Raw genomic sequence first — 16893 nt, 5'->3', positions numbered from 1 at the left:
TAGAACCTTTTGAGGATCTGAGGACCCATGCCAAATCTTTTCAGTCTCCTGAGGGGGAATAGTTTTCGTCGTTTTCACGACTGCCTTGGTGTGCAAACTATGTTAGTTTGTTGGTGATGTAGACATCAAGGAAATTGAAGCTCTCAACATGCTCTACTGCAGCCCCATCAATGAGAATGGGGGAGTGTTCGGTCCTCTTTTTCCTGTAGTCTACAGTCATCTCCTTTGTCTTGATCATGTTGAGGGAGAGGTTGTTGTCCTGGCACCACACGGCCGGGTCTCTGACCTCCTCCCTATAGGCTGTCTTGTCGTTGTCGGTGATTAGGCCTACCACTGTTGTGTCATCGGAAAACGTATTGATGGTATTCATGAGTCATGAGTGAACAGGGAGTACAGGAGGGGACTGAGCACGCACCACTGAGGGGCCCCCGTGTTGAGGATCAGCGTGGAAGATGTGTTGTTGCCTAACCTTACCACATGGGGGCGACCCATCGGGAAGTCCAGGATACAGCTGCAGAGGGAGGTGTTTAGTCCCAGGGTCCTTAGCTTATTGATGAGCTTTGAGGACACTATGGTTACCTTAGTGTTCTTGGGCACAGGCATGATGGTGGTCTGCTTTAACATGTTGTTATTACAGAGGGAGATGTTGAAAATATCAGCGAAGACACTTGCCAGTTGGTCAGCACATGCTCGCAGTACACATCTTGGTAATCCATCTGGCCCTGCGGCCTTGTGAATGTTGATCTGTTTAAAGGTCTTACATGATCACACAGTCTTCTGGAACAGCTGGTGCTCACATGGATGTTTCAGTGTTATTTTCCTCGAAGTGAGCATAGAAGTAGTTTAGCTCGGCTGGTAGGCTTGTGTCACTGGGCAGCTCTTGGCTATGCTTCCCTTTGTAGTCTGTAATGATTTGCAAGCCGTACCACATCCGACGAGCATCACAGCTGGTGTAGTATGATACAATCTTAGTCCTGTATTGACTCTTTGCCTGTTTGATGGTTCATCGGAGGTCATAGCGGGATTTCTTATAAGCTTCCGGGTTAAAGTCCCGCTCCTTGAAAGCGGCAGCTCTAGCCTTTGGCTCAGTGCGAATGTTACCTGTAATCCATGGCTGCTGGTTGGGGTATGTACGTACGGTCACTGTGGGGACGACATCATCGATGCCCTTAGTGATGAAGCCAATGACTGATGTGGTATAGTCCTCATTGCCATCGGAGCAACCCCGGAACATATTCCAGTCTGTGATAGCAAAACAGTCCTTTACCTTAGCATCTACTTCATCTGACCACTTTTTTTATTGATCTAGTCACTGGTGCTTCCTGCTTTAATTTTTGCTTGCATGCAGGAATCAGGAGGATAGAATTATGGTCAGATTTGTCAAATGGAGGGTGAGGGAAAGCTTTGTATGCATCTCTGTGTGTGGAGTAAAGGTGGTCCAGAGTTGTTTTCTCCTCTGCTTGCACTTTTAACATGCTGATAGAAATTAGGTTAAAGGTGATTTAAGTTTCCCTGTATTAAAGTCCCCGGCTACTAAGAGCGCCGCCTCTGGGTGATCGTTTTCTTGTTTGCTGGCAGGCCATGAAACCAAATTGAACAATTGTTAATGTGTTTTATCATTTGTGTAGACTATTTAAAATATGTTTAAACCATTCATTTGGTCTCGTGGTCTATCATGCCCCCCCCCCCCAGGAAGAAAGAGAGAAAGGTGTTAGATGAAAATATGAGTAGGTATAAAACACAGTCAACATGCTAATTAAAACAATTGTCCTGGAGGAAACATATACCTCATATTGTTGAGGAGGGAGAGAAAGAGAAAGTGTGGGAAAGAAAGAGCAAGCTTGAGACAGAAAAGGGATGTGCGTGTCAGAGAGAGGGAGCCCATATGAGAGGTAGACAGCAGGAGAAGGTGGGAGCAGTGTATCGTAGAACACAGAGGTGTTGTGATTCTCTGTGTAGTTTGACTAGTCAACATCTGGAGGGAAGCATTCTGTTACAGCGAGACGAGACCAGGCAGGGTCATCATCGTCACGGAGCGGACACAGTAGCAATGGAGAATATGTAATGGTCTGTAATGGACTACGATGGTTATCAGAGCACTGGCGACGTACGGCATCCATTTCAACTAGCAGCTAAAGGTCAATGTAGCAGTCTAAGTCTCCAGGCTGGTAGAATTGTAGGTCTTACACAAGGCAGACCTATTGGTTGTGAAAAGACAGTGTTTTCTGGGACAGAGAGTTTTTTAAAGTTGGAATAACTGGGCACTGGGACTCAGTACCTGGGGATAACATTCCCTCCTCCTTTGTCTGTGGAAACACACACATACAGAAACAGATACAGAAAAGAGCAAGTGCACAATCTCTCTCTCTCCTTTCTTTCTTTGAGTGCATGTGTGCTTCCCAAAGCAGATTTCCACCCTGTATCTCTGTAGAGAGTACTCCCACACATACACACTCTAGAAATTACAGCACACAGAAACATTATTCATGCAAACAGTCAAAAGACTGAACACAACACGCACAAACACTACAAGAGTGTTTGTCTTGATTTTTTGTCTTTCTGTCTCCCTCTCTCTCAATTTCTCTCTCTCTCTCTCGATTTCTCTCTCTCTCACACACACACACATTCACTCACACATACACACACTGCGAGCGATTCGAAACACACAGTGCAACAAACCTTGACACCACGGGGTAGTGTTCTAGGTTTGGTGTCAGCTCAGTGGAGATGCTGGAGGGTGATAGCGGTGAGCTGAACAAAGGCTGATGAATCAGCTGCTTATCAAACTCCAGCCCCTCGTATGACCTGTCAACGCGGTAGCAGCAGAGCGACATTATCACCCAGCACCACCGCAGTGCCACATCACAACTCCTCAGCCCCCAGCCGCAGCCCCACTCCCGTCCCACTGCAGGCAGGGGCCCGCCAAATCGCGTGGCATTACAACACACACTTCAGCAAGGTAAAAAGGTTTAAGATGTCTGTTCCTCCTCTCCTTTCCTCCACCCAGAGAGAGAGGGACAGCGTGACGATTGTCATGGCATGTTTAATTCAGCAGCCTCCCGACAGTCGCTGTCACAGTGGCGATTTATGTGTTGCCGTGGCGTTGTGTTGCCTCCCACCTCAGCATCAGTATTCGGCGGTGGAGGGAGAAGGCGACCTTGAGTGGAATGTAGGGGCAGGGAGGAGTAGAGCGAGTGGAGGGAGCCCGTTCTTAATTACCCTGCTATAGAGGGTGTGTTAATATGCACCACATAGCACACATCCTCTCACTAGTCAAACATCCAGACATCTTTTTTTACTATTTTCACATTGTGTGTTGTTTTTTCTCCACTTTGGATTGAGCAGGGCTGTTGAGGCAGATAATTTTTTATTATTTTTATTATTATTATTTTTTTAACCTTTATTTAACTAGGCAAGTCAGTTAAGAACAAATTCTTATTTTCAATGACGGCCTAGTAACAGTGGGTTAACTGCCTGTTCAGGGGCAGAACGGCAGATTTTGTACCTTGTCAGCTCGGGGGTTTGAACTTGCAACCTTCCGGTTACTAGTCCAATGAGTTTTTCTTTGTTTGAATGACATTTGAGGTGAGGTTGTTATCGTGGTAGTTTTTATACTGTAGATGTGAATGTTTTCTGGTTGCTGTGGACTCGGACTGATTTAAATGACAGTGTCGTTGTTTCCCCCCTAGCCTCCACTGAAGGTATTTATGTCCTGGTAGTAGGGATGTGTTTTTACTAACAGGCATGGATGGACAGGCCACTGGATTTCTCAAAACACTTCAATTGCCTTCTGTCTAGTGCTATCCTGAAATATCATCGGGGGGGGGGGGGGGGGGGTTAACTCCAGGAGATGGCATGCTTTTATGACAGACGCTTTACAAGATGCATTAGCACACATAAAAGTTTATTAGTCATCCAGCTAGCAGCTAACACTGTGGAGCTGTCAGGCCCGTGGCAGTGTCTCTGCATGTTTCTCTTTCTGTTCCTGTCTCAGCTACTACTACAGGAACCACAGACACTGGGACCAGCCATACACACATTCTCACAGCTCTATTCTGTTCTGTCTGGTTCATTATGAGGGCATGGATTGTATGCTCAAACATGAAAAGTTATGTAATCAATGATATCCCCAGTGGTTAGTATTCAGGGCAAATTCTGTCAGTCGATTAAAGATATATATTTATGAGAGGACATGTGGAACTGAGGGACAGGGGACATTTATCAGGAGAAGAACGTTTTGACAGCAGCACACAGGCAGGCAGAGAAGATGGTATAGGCTTCCTGTGTGTCCTTCAGACTAGGGCTATGTACGTGTGGATGACAGGACTATGGGGGGAGTATTCACATGACAGAAGGCTTTGCCTAATAGCCAGGCTGTCACTTCTCTGCCACACTCTCTCTCTCTAACTCTCTCTCTCCCTCTCCCTTTTCTGCTTCCATATGTGCCTCTGCCATCTCTCCATCTCTGACGAAGGGAGAGAAGGTGAGAAAGTGATTTCCATAACATCGCGCCGAGAGAGTCCACTCAGACAGCATTCCTAAGCATTCCCGGACAGCTTGCCTCGGCACCTGGGTGATTCTTCAATGGTGGTGGCGCCAGTGATCAGCCGTTAGAGAAGGATGGAGGGAGGGAGGCAGATGTGCCAGTCTGCTTACCCCTTTCTCTGTGTGTGTGTGTGAGTGAGTGCGTGAGTAAGTGCGTACCATGTTTGTGAGCGGGAGGACGTTGTGACCAGTCACTCTTCATAATGGCCCGGCGCCTACACATCTCATAACATACATCACATGGGCCTGATATTCATATCACACAAGGGGGAGTTCCCATCTAGTAGAGCAAGATTGATGGCTCTTAGAAGCGCAGAGAAGAGAGGAGGAAGGGTGGGGATGGGGGATGGTTTTACTGTTATTTATCCCCTGTTAGCTATTGATTTCTCAGCACAACAGAGGTGTGGTTTAATAGAGGGATAGATACAAGTTTATCTCCATGCTGTTTTTCTCTCTGCTGTCCTTGAATCTCCAAATTTTCGGAGAGAAGATTAAGATATATTTAGAGCAGTGGTGAAGAAAGAGGCTTTTTCAACTGAGATGAGGAAAATAAACCTGGTTTAAAGTTTGGATCCTTGGCAAGAAGCTGGAGAAAAAAGACAAAGGTTCCCCCAAACCCTGCTCTCCTCGGTAGAAATGTCAAAGTTAACCGCAGAAAGATCCAAATACTTTATTTTACTCCTGATTGGCATAAGACTTTCTTCTGACACGTTTTGCCACCCATTTCAGGTGTGCAGCCCACACAAACACTCACATTCAGGGAGCGCTAACTGAGTGTGAAGGATTTTGTTCCAGTGCTTCTCCGAAACACCTGATTCAGCTAATCAAGGTCCATCTCTGCTATAATTAAATGGTTAAAATTAGGATCAAATGCTATGGTTACACTACAACACAGTTGGCAGCATTGGGCTGTGACACCGGCACTTGGTCACATTGGAATTCCCATGACCCCCTCGTCACTCCAAATAACTTTTTCTCCGTTCAACCACGTGCTACAGCTTATCATTTCCACAATGTTCCAGAACCCAGTGTGACCGTTCTGTGACCTACCAGCAGTTCCATAAGAGTGACTTGTCCAAGCTGGTTATAGCCTCTGCTCTATTACCCTCTGACACAGGGTGGGACTCTACACTCTACAGTCATCGGCTGTGTCCCAAATGGTACCCTATTCCCTTTATAGTGTAGTACTCTTGACCTGGGTCCATGAGGCTCTGGTCAAAAGTAATGCACCATATAGGGAATAGAGTACCATTTGGGACGCAGCTTACAGTCATCGTCTGGGAGGTGGTGAGTGGTACAATACCATACTACTCCAGGCCCTGTTCCCATATGCAGTCCCAATGAAACCCAGGACCAAATGGCTTTGCACACTCTGGGGACAAGTCTTTATAGTGCATCGTGAACACAGAGGGCTCCAGTACTATGCAAAGCCTTGGTTGTTATGGGTCCTTCACTTCCCTATTTCCTGTCTGCCTGCCTGTCTGCCTGGTGTGTTCTGCAGGCTGCTTGCTTAGGGGATCCCGGCACATTGGCCTACATTAAACTACAGCATTACTCTAGGCACTGATATGCTCCATTTCTCCATCTGGCCCCAGATAGAATAATGGTGGAGAATGAAACAAATCTCATCTTCTTTTCAGGCCTGCTCCACAGCTTCCTCTCTCTCTCTCTCTCTCTCTCTCTCTCTCTCTATACCTAGGCCTCTACTTTCATGTTGATTTTCTCTCTCCCCTCTCCGCTCTTCTATAGGAAGCTCTTTAGAAACTAATGACGGCTAATAGGATTTTAACGACTCTGGAGGTGGTATAGGAGGCAGGCGCAGGCTCAGCCCAGGATGTACTCTAATTGTTTATTGTCTATTTACATCTCTGTGAAGAATGGCTTTATGGGGGAATTATCAGCCATGTGACACTTGCAACACAAACAGCCCTCCCTGCCGAGCCGCTTGGCCACTTTGTGTCGTTCTGTTTAGCCCCAATTTTTATTTGACATTACTAATTAATGAGCGATTTCATTTCTTCGCCCTACACAGGCGGCAGCATTTCTCGATGCAACTCTCCTCAATTAATTCCTCAATTGCCCCTGTGGCAACAGTGATTGATAAAGCACTAAATGAACCTATGTCAGATTGACTCTTTACCACGATTAATGCTCTTATCAGAATATCTCTTTGTTCATTCCTGTAAACGATTAAGGCAGGTGCGTACATTGTCGACGCACACAGGAAATTGGCTCTTGGTTGATAACAGCTGTAACACTGCTACACACAATCTATCTCCTCAATGAATATTCAGATTGGATGAACATCAACTACGCTAGATTTAATTACACATCACTGACCTTATGTGTTCCAGCGTTGTGGTTTAGACCCGGTAGCACACAGAGGTATGTTCAGGCTATTGTATGCTACACGTGGTGGGTAGATTGCATGGATATCTTCTTGGGCAAGTGAGTGGTAGAATCCAGTGAATTTTATCATGTACATTTTTACGTAACAGCATGCATGAACATGAGCTGGAATCAGGGCCGCTGGAGGCTGTGGATCAGTAAGCTAATGATATGGATTATTTCCCTACTATACTGAGCCGTGTTTTGCTCACATCAATCACTTGCAATGTAAACTACAGGTTATAAGAAGCGGCAGCTCCCTCCGCTTCTCTGCCTGTAGCGAACAGATTATATCTTACACGCAACGTGCCAGTGTAATCATAGGTGCATTATTTACCTATGTGAAGATGTTCTCCTGGCCCTGTGAGTGAATAGACTTCAGTCACCATTAACAGTACAGTACTGTATACATGTATGTATGAGGGAATGCAGTATCAATATTGCTGTGATAACATGGCTAGTAAAATAGATTGGTATATATGTGTACAGTACCAGTCAAAAGTTTGGACACACCTACTCATTCAAGGTTTTTTTCTTTATTTTTACTATTTTCTACATTGTATAATAATAGTGAAGACATCACAACTATGAAATAACACATATGGAATCATGTAGTAACCAAAAAAGTGTTAAAACTAATCAAAGTATATTTTAGATTTGAGATTCTTCAAAGTAGCCACCCTTTGCTTTGATGACAGCTTTGCACACTCTTGGCATTCTCTCAACCAGCTTCATGAGGTCACCTGGAATGCATTTCAATTAACAGGTGTGCGTTGTCAATTTGTGTAATTTATTTTCTTCTTAATGCGTTTGAGCCAATCAGTTGTGTTGTGACAAGGTAGGGGGGTATACAGAAGATAGCCCTATTTGGTAAAAGACCAAGTCAATATTATGCCAAGAACAGCTCAAAAAAGCAAATAGAAATGACAGTCCATCATTACTTTATGACATGAAGGTCAGTTAATATGGAACATTTCAAGAACTTTTAAAGTTTCTTCAAGTGCAGTCACAAAAACCATCAAGCGCTATGATGAAACTGACTCTCTTGAGGACGGCCACAGAAAAGGGAGACCCAGAGTTACCTCTGCTGCATAAGTTCATTAGAGTTAACTGCACTTGAGATTGCAGCCCAAATAAATGCTTCAAAGATTTCAAGTAACAGACACATCTCAACATCAACTGTTCAGAGGAGACTGCGTGAATCAGGCCTTCATTGTTGAATTGCTGCAAAGAAACCACTACTAAAGGACATCAATAATAAGAAGAGACTTGCTTGGGCCAAGAAACACAAGCAATTTGAGATTTTTGGTTCCAACCGCTGTGTCTTCGTGAGACGCAGAGTAGGTGAACGGATGATCTCTGTATGTGTGGTTCTCACCGTGAAGCATGGAGCAGGATGTGTGATAGTGTGGGGGTCATTTGCTGGTGACACTGTTATTCAGAATTCAAGGCACACTTAACCACAGTATTCTGCAGCGATACGCCATCCCATCTGGTTTGCGCTTAGTTGGGCTAACATTTGTTTTTCAACAGGACAATGACCCAAAACACCTCCAGGCTGTGTTATTTGACCAAGAAGGATAGTGATGGAGTGCTGCATCAGATGACCTGGCCTCCACAATCACCCAACGTCAAACCAATTGAGATGGTTTGGGATGAGTTGGACTGCAGAGTGAAGGAAAAGCAGCCAACAAGTGCCCAGCATATGTGGGAACTCTTTCAAGACTGTTGGAAAACCATTCCAGATGAAGCTGGTTGAGAGAATGCCAAGAGTGTCCAAAGCTGACATCGAGGCAAAGGGTGGCTACTTTGAAAAATCTCAAATATAACATTACTGAACTCTGTGAATCACTTATTTGGGCTGCAATTTCTGATCCTGGTAACTCTAATGGCCGTATCTTCTGCTGCAGAGGTAACTCTGGGTCTTCCTTTCCTGGGGCGGTCCTCATGAGAGCCAGTTTCATCATACCGCTTGATGGTTTTTGCGACTGCATTGACTGACCATCATGTCTTAAAGTAATGGCAGACTATCATTTCTCTTAGTTTTTTGGAGCTGTTCTTGGCATAATATAGACTTCGTCTTTTACCAAATAGGGCTGTCTTCTGTATACCACCCCTACCTTGTCACAACACAACTGATTGGCTCAAACACATTAAGAAGGAAAGAAATTCCACAAATGAACTTTTAACAAGGCACACCTGTTAATTGAAATGCATTCCAGGTGACTACCTCATGAAGATGGTTGAGATAATGCCAAGAGTCTGCGAAGCTGTCATCAATGTAAAGGGTGGCTACTTTGAAAACTCTCAAATATAAAATATATATTTTTAGTTGTTTTACACTTTTTTGGTTACTACGTGATTCCATATGTGTTATTTTCTAGTTTTGACGTCTTCACTATTATTCCTAAACGTAGGAAATAGTCAAATAAAGAAAAACCCTTGAATGAGTAGGTGTGTCCAAACTTTTGACTGATACTGTATGTGTTACATCATATGACAGGCTCCCATCTGGGTTGCCTCCCACAATGTTCAAATGTTCCGGCTGAACATGTCTGTAGTAATAGACTGTCAGTTTGGCATAGAGCACGGCTCCCCAACCCTGTTCCTGGAGAGTTATCGTCCTTTAGGTTTTCGCTCCAACCTTAGTATTTTAATAACTGCATTTCGCAAAGTTCTGACATGTCTGCTTCGTGATTTGTTGGGAGAGTTGTCTGTCTGAAGAGGACCCACCCCAGATGTATTTTTTTTTTACCCTTATTGAAGTTGCCAAAAGTGTCCGTCATTGAAACCAGACCCTAATCACCGCTGAAGCCTAGGGTCATGTTTCTGAGACTCCTTGTAGATTCAGGATGTGATTGGTGGCTAGACAGCTTTTTGTTTTTTCTCTCTCTCTACTGCAACTCAGTCTATAGAGAGCTTTATCAAAGGAATTGTTGAAAATAATGTTCTGGGAATTATGTCAAGCAACGCTCTGAATGGTTTGCGCTGATATCTCCTTTATCATGGAATAGTAACTCTACTCATGTCTTTTTTCCCTCTGCGGCATTGTTTAACAGCTTTATTAGGCTGTCTGTTCTGTCTTTGTCTCTATTTTAGTGGGTGTGTGCGTGGGTGCATGGGTGTGTACTGTGTATACAGAATGTGTATGTGTGGTGGCTGCTGTAAAGTGAAGAGTGAGATGATGATGAGTGAGTGGACTGGCCGGCAGGTGTTCACTCCCTGTCAGGTCGGGGAAGGTTGCCTCAGCAAGCCGCTTCAGTTTACAATAGACACTCCAACGTCAATGACAGCTGTATGTAGAAAGATCGATCCACTTACTGAATAGCTATTCACAGTTCTTATCTAGAGGCGATGTGGTGGAAGCATACATTTACAAAATCCTCTCTTCCCTTTCAAAATATGAAACTCTACGCGCTGACACAGACACACACACAATCTCCAATTGACATCATAGCAGTTCCTCCTGCTTCCTCTGAATCACTCTGACAGAGAATCCATTTCCTCCTCAGGCTTCATGTGAAGCAGTGATCTTTTTTTCTCTTCCTCTCCACCTTTCCATGTCTCTCTCTCTCTCTCTCTCTCATTCCCTACATCCTTCCCTTCCCTCCCTCCATCCACTCCTTCCACTCTGCATTTCTTCTCATCACACTTCATCCCCAGCTGAGATTCTCCATGGCAGGATGATTGCAGTACAAAGTGCTGGGGACTGGCACAGGGTTTCCCAGGGACAGGTGGATGAACAGGGGCCATTTCTAAATTACACATTTTCCAAAGAACAGTTGTCGGATGAATGGTGGAGGACTGATCTACTGACATTAACCAGAAAAGAGAGAGAGATTGGGATGGTGAGTGGAAGAGAGCGGAAAGGAGAGGGAAAGAGAGGGAAAGAGAGACAGAGAAAGGAAGATCGAGAGACCGAGAGAGGAAAAGAGAGATGGTGTCCTGCAGGACAATGGTCAATTAGACCCAGTGGAGCATTCGCTGTGATAAGTCAAATTACCCATCATACCCCTGCTTCCGTTTTCCACAAGGGACGGCCATCTGCCCAATGTAAAAAATACTATAGTGCCTCTGAAGTCTGCAGAATAGTGAATGCTGTAGTATTTACTGCAGTACACTGTTGAATTTACTGTTTTTACTGTTTTTAATCGCACCCTTCAGCTACCCTCAACCCCTCCCATTTATCTCTGAAGGTCATCCAATTGATTGCCATCTTTTTTCAACTGTGCTGTGATGTTTTAGAAAAGTTTAAAAAATCTTTCTATTCTCATAGTTTCTACAGATAAACATTTGTGCTAAGAGTGTTATATAATGGATTAAGACACACCCAGGAGTGCTATTTGCAGAGTTAGCTCCAGGTAAATGTTGCAATTCTTCAGTCATTCCTGAACCTGTGACCAAAAAACAAGCTACATAAGGGCAGTACCAAAACAAGTGACCTCGTGATTCTGTCTCTTTTGTTGCAAAATCCGCAGCGCTGATAGGATTTACTGTAGTGTTTTGGGTATATTTACTCAAGTGTTTTATTATCTTTGATGTAGAAGTGGGGGGCTTTCTCCTTGAGGAAACCTACTGGAGAAAGACTAAAAGAGCAAATGTTCCATAGCCTATAGGTAGGACTGGGTTGTGAATAGGGAGTTCGGGGGTTCTCTAGGGAACATAATATGACATATACTTGGCATGTAAGTTTCTCAGTTATGGGTTGCACACATTGGGATATGGGGGAGGGGAATGGGCAGGGTATATGCAAATTGAATAATGTAGTATTTACTATAGTTTTTAAAAATGTAGTGTTTTTGCGGACTGTAGTGTTATTGTGGACATTTCTGTAGTATTTACTACAGTATACTACAAAATGATATACTAAATACTGCACATGATTGGGGGATACTACAGTGTGTAGTATAGTATTCTACAATATACTACAGTTTACTACAACATTTTATATTAAGTACTGTAATATTCTATAGTAAACTTTAGTTTTTTTATGTGGACTAACTCTTTCTTTTCTTGTTCTCTTGCTAACCCGCACTCATTCTTCCTCACTCATGCTTTCTCTCATTCTCTCTCTCCCCCTTTCTCCTTCCTTCCCTCTACCACTCACCCTCTCGATCGGTCCATGTCTCAGAGCTGTTTGTGATGTTAAATCCTCCCGGGGAAGCTACCAGTTTTACTTCATTAAGTAGCGGCAGAGTGCACTGCTTACTGGAGAGTTAGGATAAGATGCTGTCCTGGGGGCCCTATCAATATCTGTTAAGGATCCTCTCTCATTACGGCCCCCCTCCTCGCAGGGTTTTGGGGCCCCTGAGAAATGGGCCTCTCTCTCCCTGCCTAATGTTATCGAGTAGGGTCAGTCGGCGGCTCTGCCTTTTGGAAATGCAAATGGCCATATTTATTTAACCCACGGATGACTGAAATGAGTGCCTTTCCTCTGCATCTCTGCTCCCTCACACAGGTTAGCATTTTTCATCATTAATCTTGTTCTGGAGGCAGTTCTGCAGAGTGGTCACTAACTGGCACCCCCCCCCCCCCCCCCTCATCGCTGTTTCACCCGTCCCATTAAGACCATCCGAAGTACCGCATTCTGATTGATTGTGCCTGGTGCAATAAGGCTAGATTTGTCACACCAACCTTCGCTTTGGCTGCCCCTCCTGTCCAGCTCAAACATTCAGCGTCGCCGGCCTTCTAGCTGCTGCCGAACCTGTTGCTGGCAAACGCCCTACACTCATCAACTCCAGACTGGTCTCGTCATCATTACACGCACCTGGTTCCAATCCCCACTCTATCACTGTATATATACTCAGTCATTGTATCTGTTGCTTGTTTTCCTGAGAGGAATGAGTTCCTGAGTACTTTATTATTTTGCACTTTGGGGTTCGTCACGCTTTTCTATATGCTGCTTTAATAAATCTCAGTAGTTCTAAACCTGCGACTGCATCCTGCCTACTTCTCTCTACACTTGTGACAAGATTGAGGAGGCAAGGCTGGAGCGTGATGGGCGCATTTCCGGATGATGACTTAGAAGCCCTGCGGTTTCTAGGCCAAGAGCAGGGAATTCAAACTCAATCAGGGCACAGCTCGCTCCCCTCCTCCCTCTCTGCATCTCTCTCTCCCCCATTCCCTCTCTGCATTTCTCCCTCCCCCATTCCCTCTCTGTCTGTCTCTATAGACCTCAGCAACAACGCCAGAAAAAGAACAGAGAGAGAAAAGTGTGTCGGCAACATTGCTTGATCCTCCTCTCTGGTTCCTCGCGGGGCACCTAAAGTTTTCCAAAATGAGTGATGGGTTCATTTTAGGGGTGACTGGCTAGGCATTTCCAATTTAACCAGTCAGTGGATATTAGTATGATTTGGAGACGTTTGACACTTTCAGCTAATTTTTCCCCCCACAGCACTCTCTCTCTCTCTCAGCTTTGTCTCTCACACACACACAAGATACACATCCGACCCCATCCATTTAGACCTCATCTCTCCGTCCATCACCCAGGAGCCCCAGGACTGTCCCAACCCCACACTCTGCAGTGAGCTCCGCATTGGGCTTTTCAGCTCAGCCTGCCCCCTATCCATGGGCCACGGTCACAAGCAAGGGGAGGAGGAAATGATTGGTTGTGATCAATAATGCATCGACTACATTAAAGCCTATAAATAAGAAATGACTGGTAAGAACCCGGAAAGTCCTCTTTAAGATAGCGCTTCCCCACAACTCGACTGTTCTAACCAGGGCAGAGCAGACGGAGAGATGGAGAGGTGGTGGAGAGAGAGAGAGAGAGAGAGAGACAGAGAGGTGATGGGGAAGTGTGCTTGCATGTGCATGTGTGCATTTCCAGAGAAACAGGGAGAGACAGGTAAAAAAGAGGTATTCTAACCTTGTAGGGAATATTTATCTCTTTATTCTGACATTTCTTCCATGTTAACTCTATCCCTGCTTTCTCTCTTTCTCTCTAGACAAAATGGCCTCTCTCCTGCGGGTCGGATAGAATATACTGTATAAGTTATTACATCCATGGCGCCTAGGGTTGAGCCAGGACAATTGCAATAGAAATAGTTAATTTATCAACGTAGGGGAGCCATGTAAATATATTTGTAATTATGTCAAACAGCAGGGAGACTTTTTGGTTGACTGGAGATAAAAGATGAAATTGCCTAACACAAAAAAAGCCTTTCTGAGTTTCTCCCTTAACTCAGCTTCTCCCCTCATGTCAGGCATGGGGGAATGGTGTGTGTGTGTGTCTGTGTGTGCGTGTGCATATGTGTGTTTGTTTGAGTGTCTACTCTTTAATGAGGTGCCCTTGTTGGCTGAGAGGTGGGTTGAGGTGCAGAACCAGAGGTCTTTATATCTGCAGCCAGAAGAGAATTATGCACATACACATAACAGAACATACACCAACACTGCAGAGCATACACACATGCACACTCACACATACATACACACACTACAGAGCAAAACAAACAAACACACACACACACACAGGTGGGCTTAGTAGGGCTCAGAGGTAGCTGCATGCCTTCTCCTGGTTAATGGATGTGGTGCTCTGCTGCCTGAGACAGCACCTCAGTCTAAGACTGGGGAGCAGGAGAGGGAGGAAGGACAGATGAATGGGTGGTACAGGTTGTTAAAAAAGGAGAGAACAGAGGATAGGCTCTTTGACCAGATCCCAACAAGAGAGGATAGGAGAGAGAGGGGAGAGAGGGATGTTTGGATTCAGACCGAGTAAGCGCCAGCAGAGATGTGGTCTTTGGGAGGGGAAAGGGGGTAAGAAGAGAGAATGGTTAGAAGTACAGAGAAAGATCAGTTAGCAGAGTGGGGAGATAGAACGTTTGAGGGGGAAGAGTACGAAGTGGGTAGAAGGAAGGGAGGAAAGGATAGAGAGAAAAGGAGGAGGATAAGTGTGCAGACGTGAGGAGGAGTATGTCTGTTTCTTGTCTTCTCTCTCTCAGGGAGGACAGGGAGAGGTAAGAGGATGGATGAGAGCAGGAGGATGAGAGCAGGAGGGGATAACTATGTATTTTTGCTCTCCCTTCTCTCTCGTTTCTGTCATTCTATCACCCTCTGAACGTCGTCCAATTAAGGGATATGATTAGTGCAGCCTGTCCCCATTGGAATGGAATCTATTACACTCTCTCTGATTACTACAGGCTCCACCAATTTGGCAATCACTTTATCTGCGTCACTCGACAGCCACTAAGTAGAAAGATTTCTATACAAAATGTAAAAATTAAGACTTGATTGGTGACATGTAGTTTGTGCGTCAGTGTGTGTTTGTGTGTGTGTGAGAAAGAGAGAGAGATTTTCTTCTCACGAAGATGTTCTTGCGTGTCTCGTTCCATCAGACTCCCTGAGCCGAGACGAGACCCCAGGGACTACGGAGAGGGCAGGTCCGGATCCTCAATGGGACACGCCCCCTGACAAATCACCTCCCACACCTCTCTCTCCTCCTACCTCTGTCCAGGAGACCAACACTAGAGAGAGTCTCCTGTCCTCTGCATGTCAGCTGACATTGGAGTGACCTTGAAGAAGGCTGCTGGTGGTGTAAGAAAAATGGATCTTATTGCTTTCAGAACTTTTAAAACTACAATAACTATTTTAATTGAGGAGCATGATATCCATGCAATCAATTTCCGTCAGGCTCAGTTTTCACACCCAATCAGATCCTTGGCTGGTGTGCTTGGCTTAGAGAGGACTGTGGGTAGGAAAGCATAGCGGCTGAGTGCCTGCTAAAACCCAACTGAATAGAACATGAAATCCTGAATGTGACAAGCTGTGCTTGACTTTAATTTCTTCTGTATATTTTGTTTTGACAAGCAGCATTGAAAATAGAAAAGTTGACTGGTGACAGGACTTAGATCAGAGGAGGAATATAGAATGTACAGGACAAGGTGGGTGTTCCTGTTTTATACTCTAAAGGGAAATGTATTACAGGTGTCTCGAAAATCTTCCTTGACGTATAAACACAACCTAGCACTCACCTCTCATCTCCTCTCCTCTTCTTCTTCTACCTCTCCTACAAATTCTCCCCACTCCCTCCTCTTGTGTGTGTTTGTCAGATCAATCAGATGAAGCATTGACACATAATTAATTTGTGAGAGCCTCGGAGTACATGCTAGGTGAAAATCAAAGTGTATTTTGCCTGTATGTAATGTTCCTCTGTGCAGTGTCAGCATTCTCTAATACCATGCCTCATTACCCGAGACAATCTGCACAGACAGTACAGTCCTGACTCCTGATGACTAACTTCATGCAGTACTGTCTTACTCCATCATGTCTTCAATATTCACATACAGAGGGTGTGTGTGTGTGTGTGTGTGTGTGTGTGTGTGTGTGTGTGTGTGTGTGTGTGTGTGTGTGTGTGTGTGTGTGTGTGTGTGTGTGTGTGTGTGTGTGTGTGTGTGTGTGTGTGTGTGTGTGTGTGTGTGTGTGTGTTTTGTTTGTGATGTGATCTAGAGACAAGTCTTAATGTGAAAGGAGAAGGTGACCTTTGACCTAATCAATATGACTTGAGTTGTGAACAAGACTCAGCCCTACCCAATGGGATCATGTTATTTTGTAGCAGTCATATAATGATTTCTAGAAAAAGATGCATTGATTGTTTCTATTCAGCAATAATGGTAAGAGTAAAGAGGGTGAAAGGAAAATAGTCAAGACATTAAAATGATTAAATTTTTGTTGTTGCCTTAAATTAATTAATAAATGAAATTACAGATAATGGTTTCAGAAGCCTATTGTCTCCCTTAGTAATGTGTTACGCAAGCTGAGTCCTGTGAAGAGGTGTCTTCCAGTCCAATATCAATCAAATGTATTTATAAAGCCCTTTTTAGCTGATGTCACAAAGTGCTGTACAGAAACCCAGCCTAAAACCCCAAACAGCAAGCAATGCAGATGTAGAAGCACTGTGGCTAGGAAAAACTCCCTAGAAAGGCAAGAACCTAGGACAAAATCTAGCGAGGTACCAGGCTCTGA

General features: G+C 44.6%; 1 protein-coding gene and 1 non-coding gene across 8 annotated transcripts in view; one reads left to right on the top strand and one right to left on the bottom strand.

Moving 5' to 3' along the window:
- LOC109867527 (tripartite motif-containing protein 44) overlaps nucleotides 1–16653 on the top strand; it is a 72801-nt gene extending 56148 nt beyond the window's left edge. For 4 of the 7 annotated variants that reach the window (XM_020456725.2, XM_020456724.2, XM_020456722.2 and 1 more), the window contains exon 6: nucleotides 15267–16653. In XM_020456725.2, coding sequence (XP_020312314.1) covers nucleotides 15267–15342 — 76 coding nt within the window. In that variant the 3' untranslated portion in view covers nucleotides 15343–16653. Of the gene's footprint in view, nucleotides 1–4474; nucleotides 7437–15266 lie in introns of those variants that run through there. The other 3 variants (XM_031801691.1, XM_031801690.1, XM_031801692.1) reach the window with 2 other exon arrangements.
- Nucleotides 11483–11537, bottom strand: LOC116356421 (U7 small nuclear RNA). Its single transcript, XR_004204917.1, has one exon. It is a non-coding gene; the product is annotated as a U7 small nuclear RNA (small nuclear RNA).
- Nucleotides 16654–16893: the final 240 nt, after the last annotated feature.

This window comes from Oncorhynchus kisutch, linkage group LG22 (assembly GCF_002021735.2).
Source record: "Oncorhynchus kisutch isolate 150728-3 linkage group LG22, Okis_V2, whole genome shotgun sequence".
Classification (NCBI taxonomy): Eukaryota; Metazoa; Chordata; class Actinopteri; order Salmoniformes; family Salmonidae; genus Oncorhynchus; species Oncorhynchus kisutch.
Note: the sequence above shows the minus strand (reverse complement) of the source record. Positions and strands in the feature narration are given on the sequence as shown.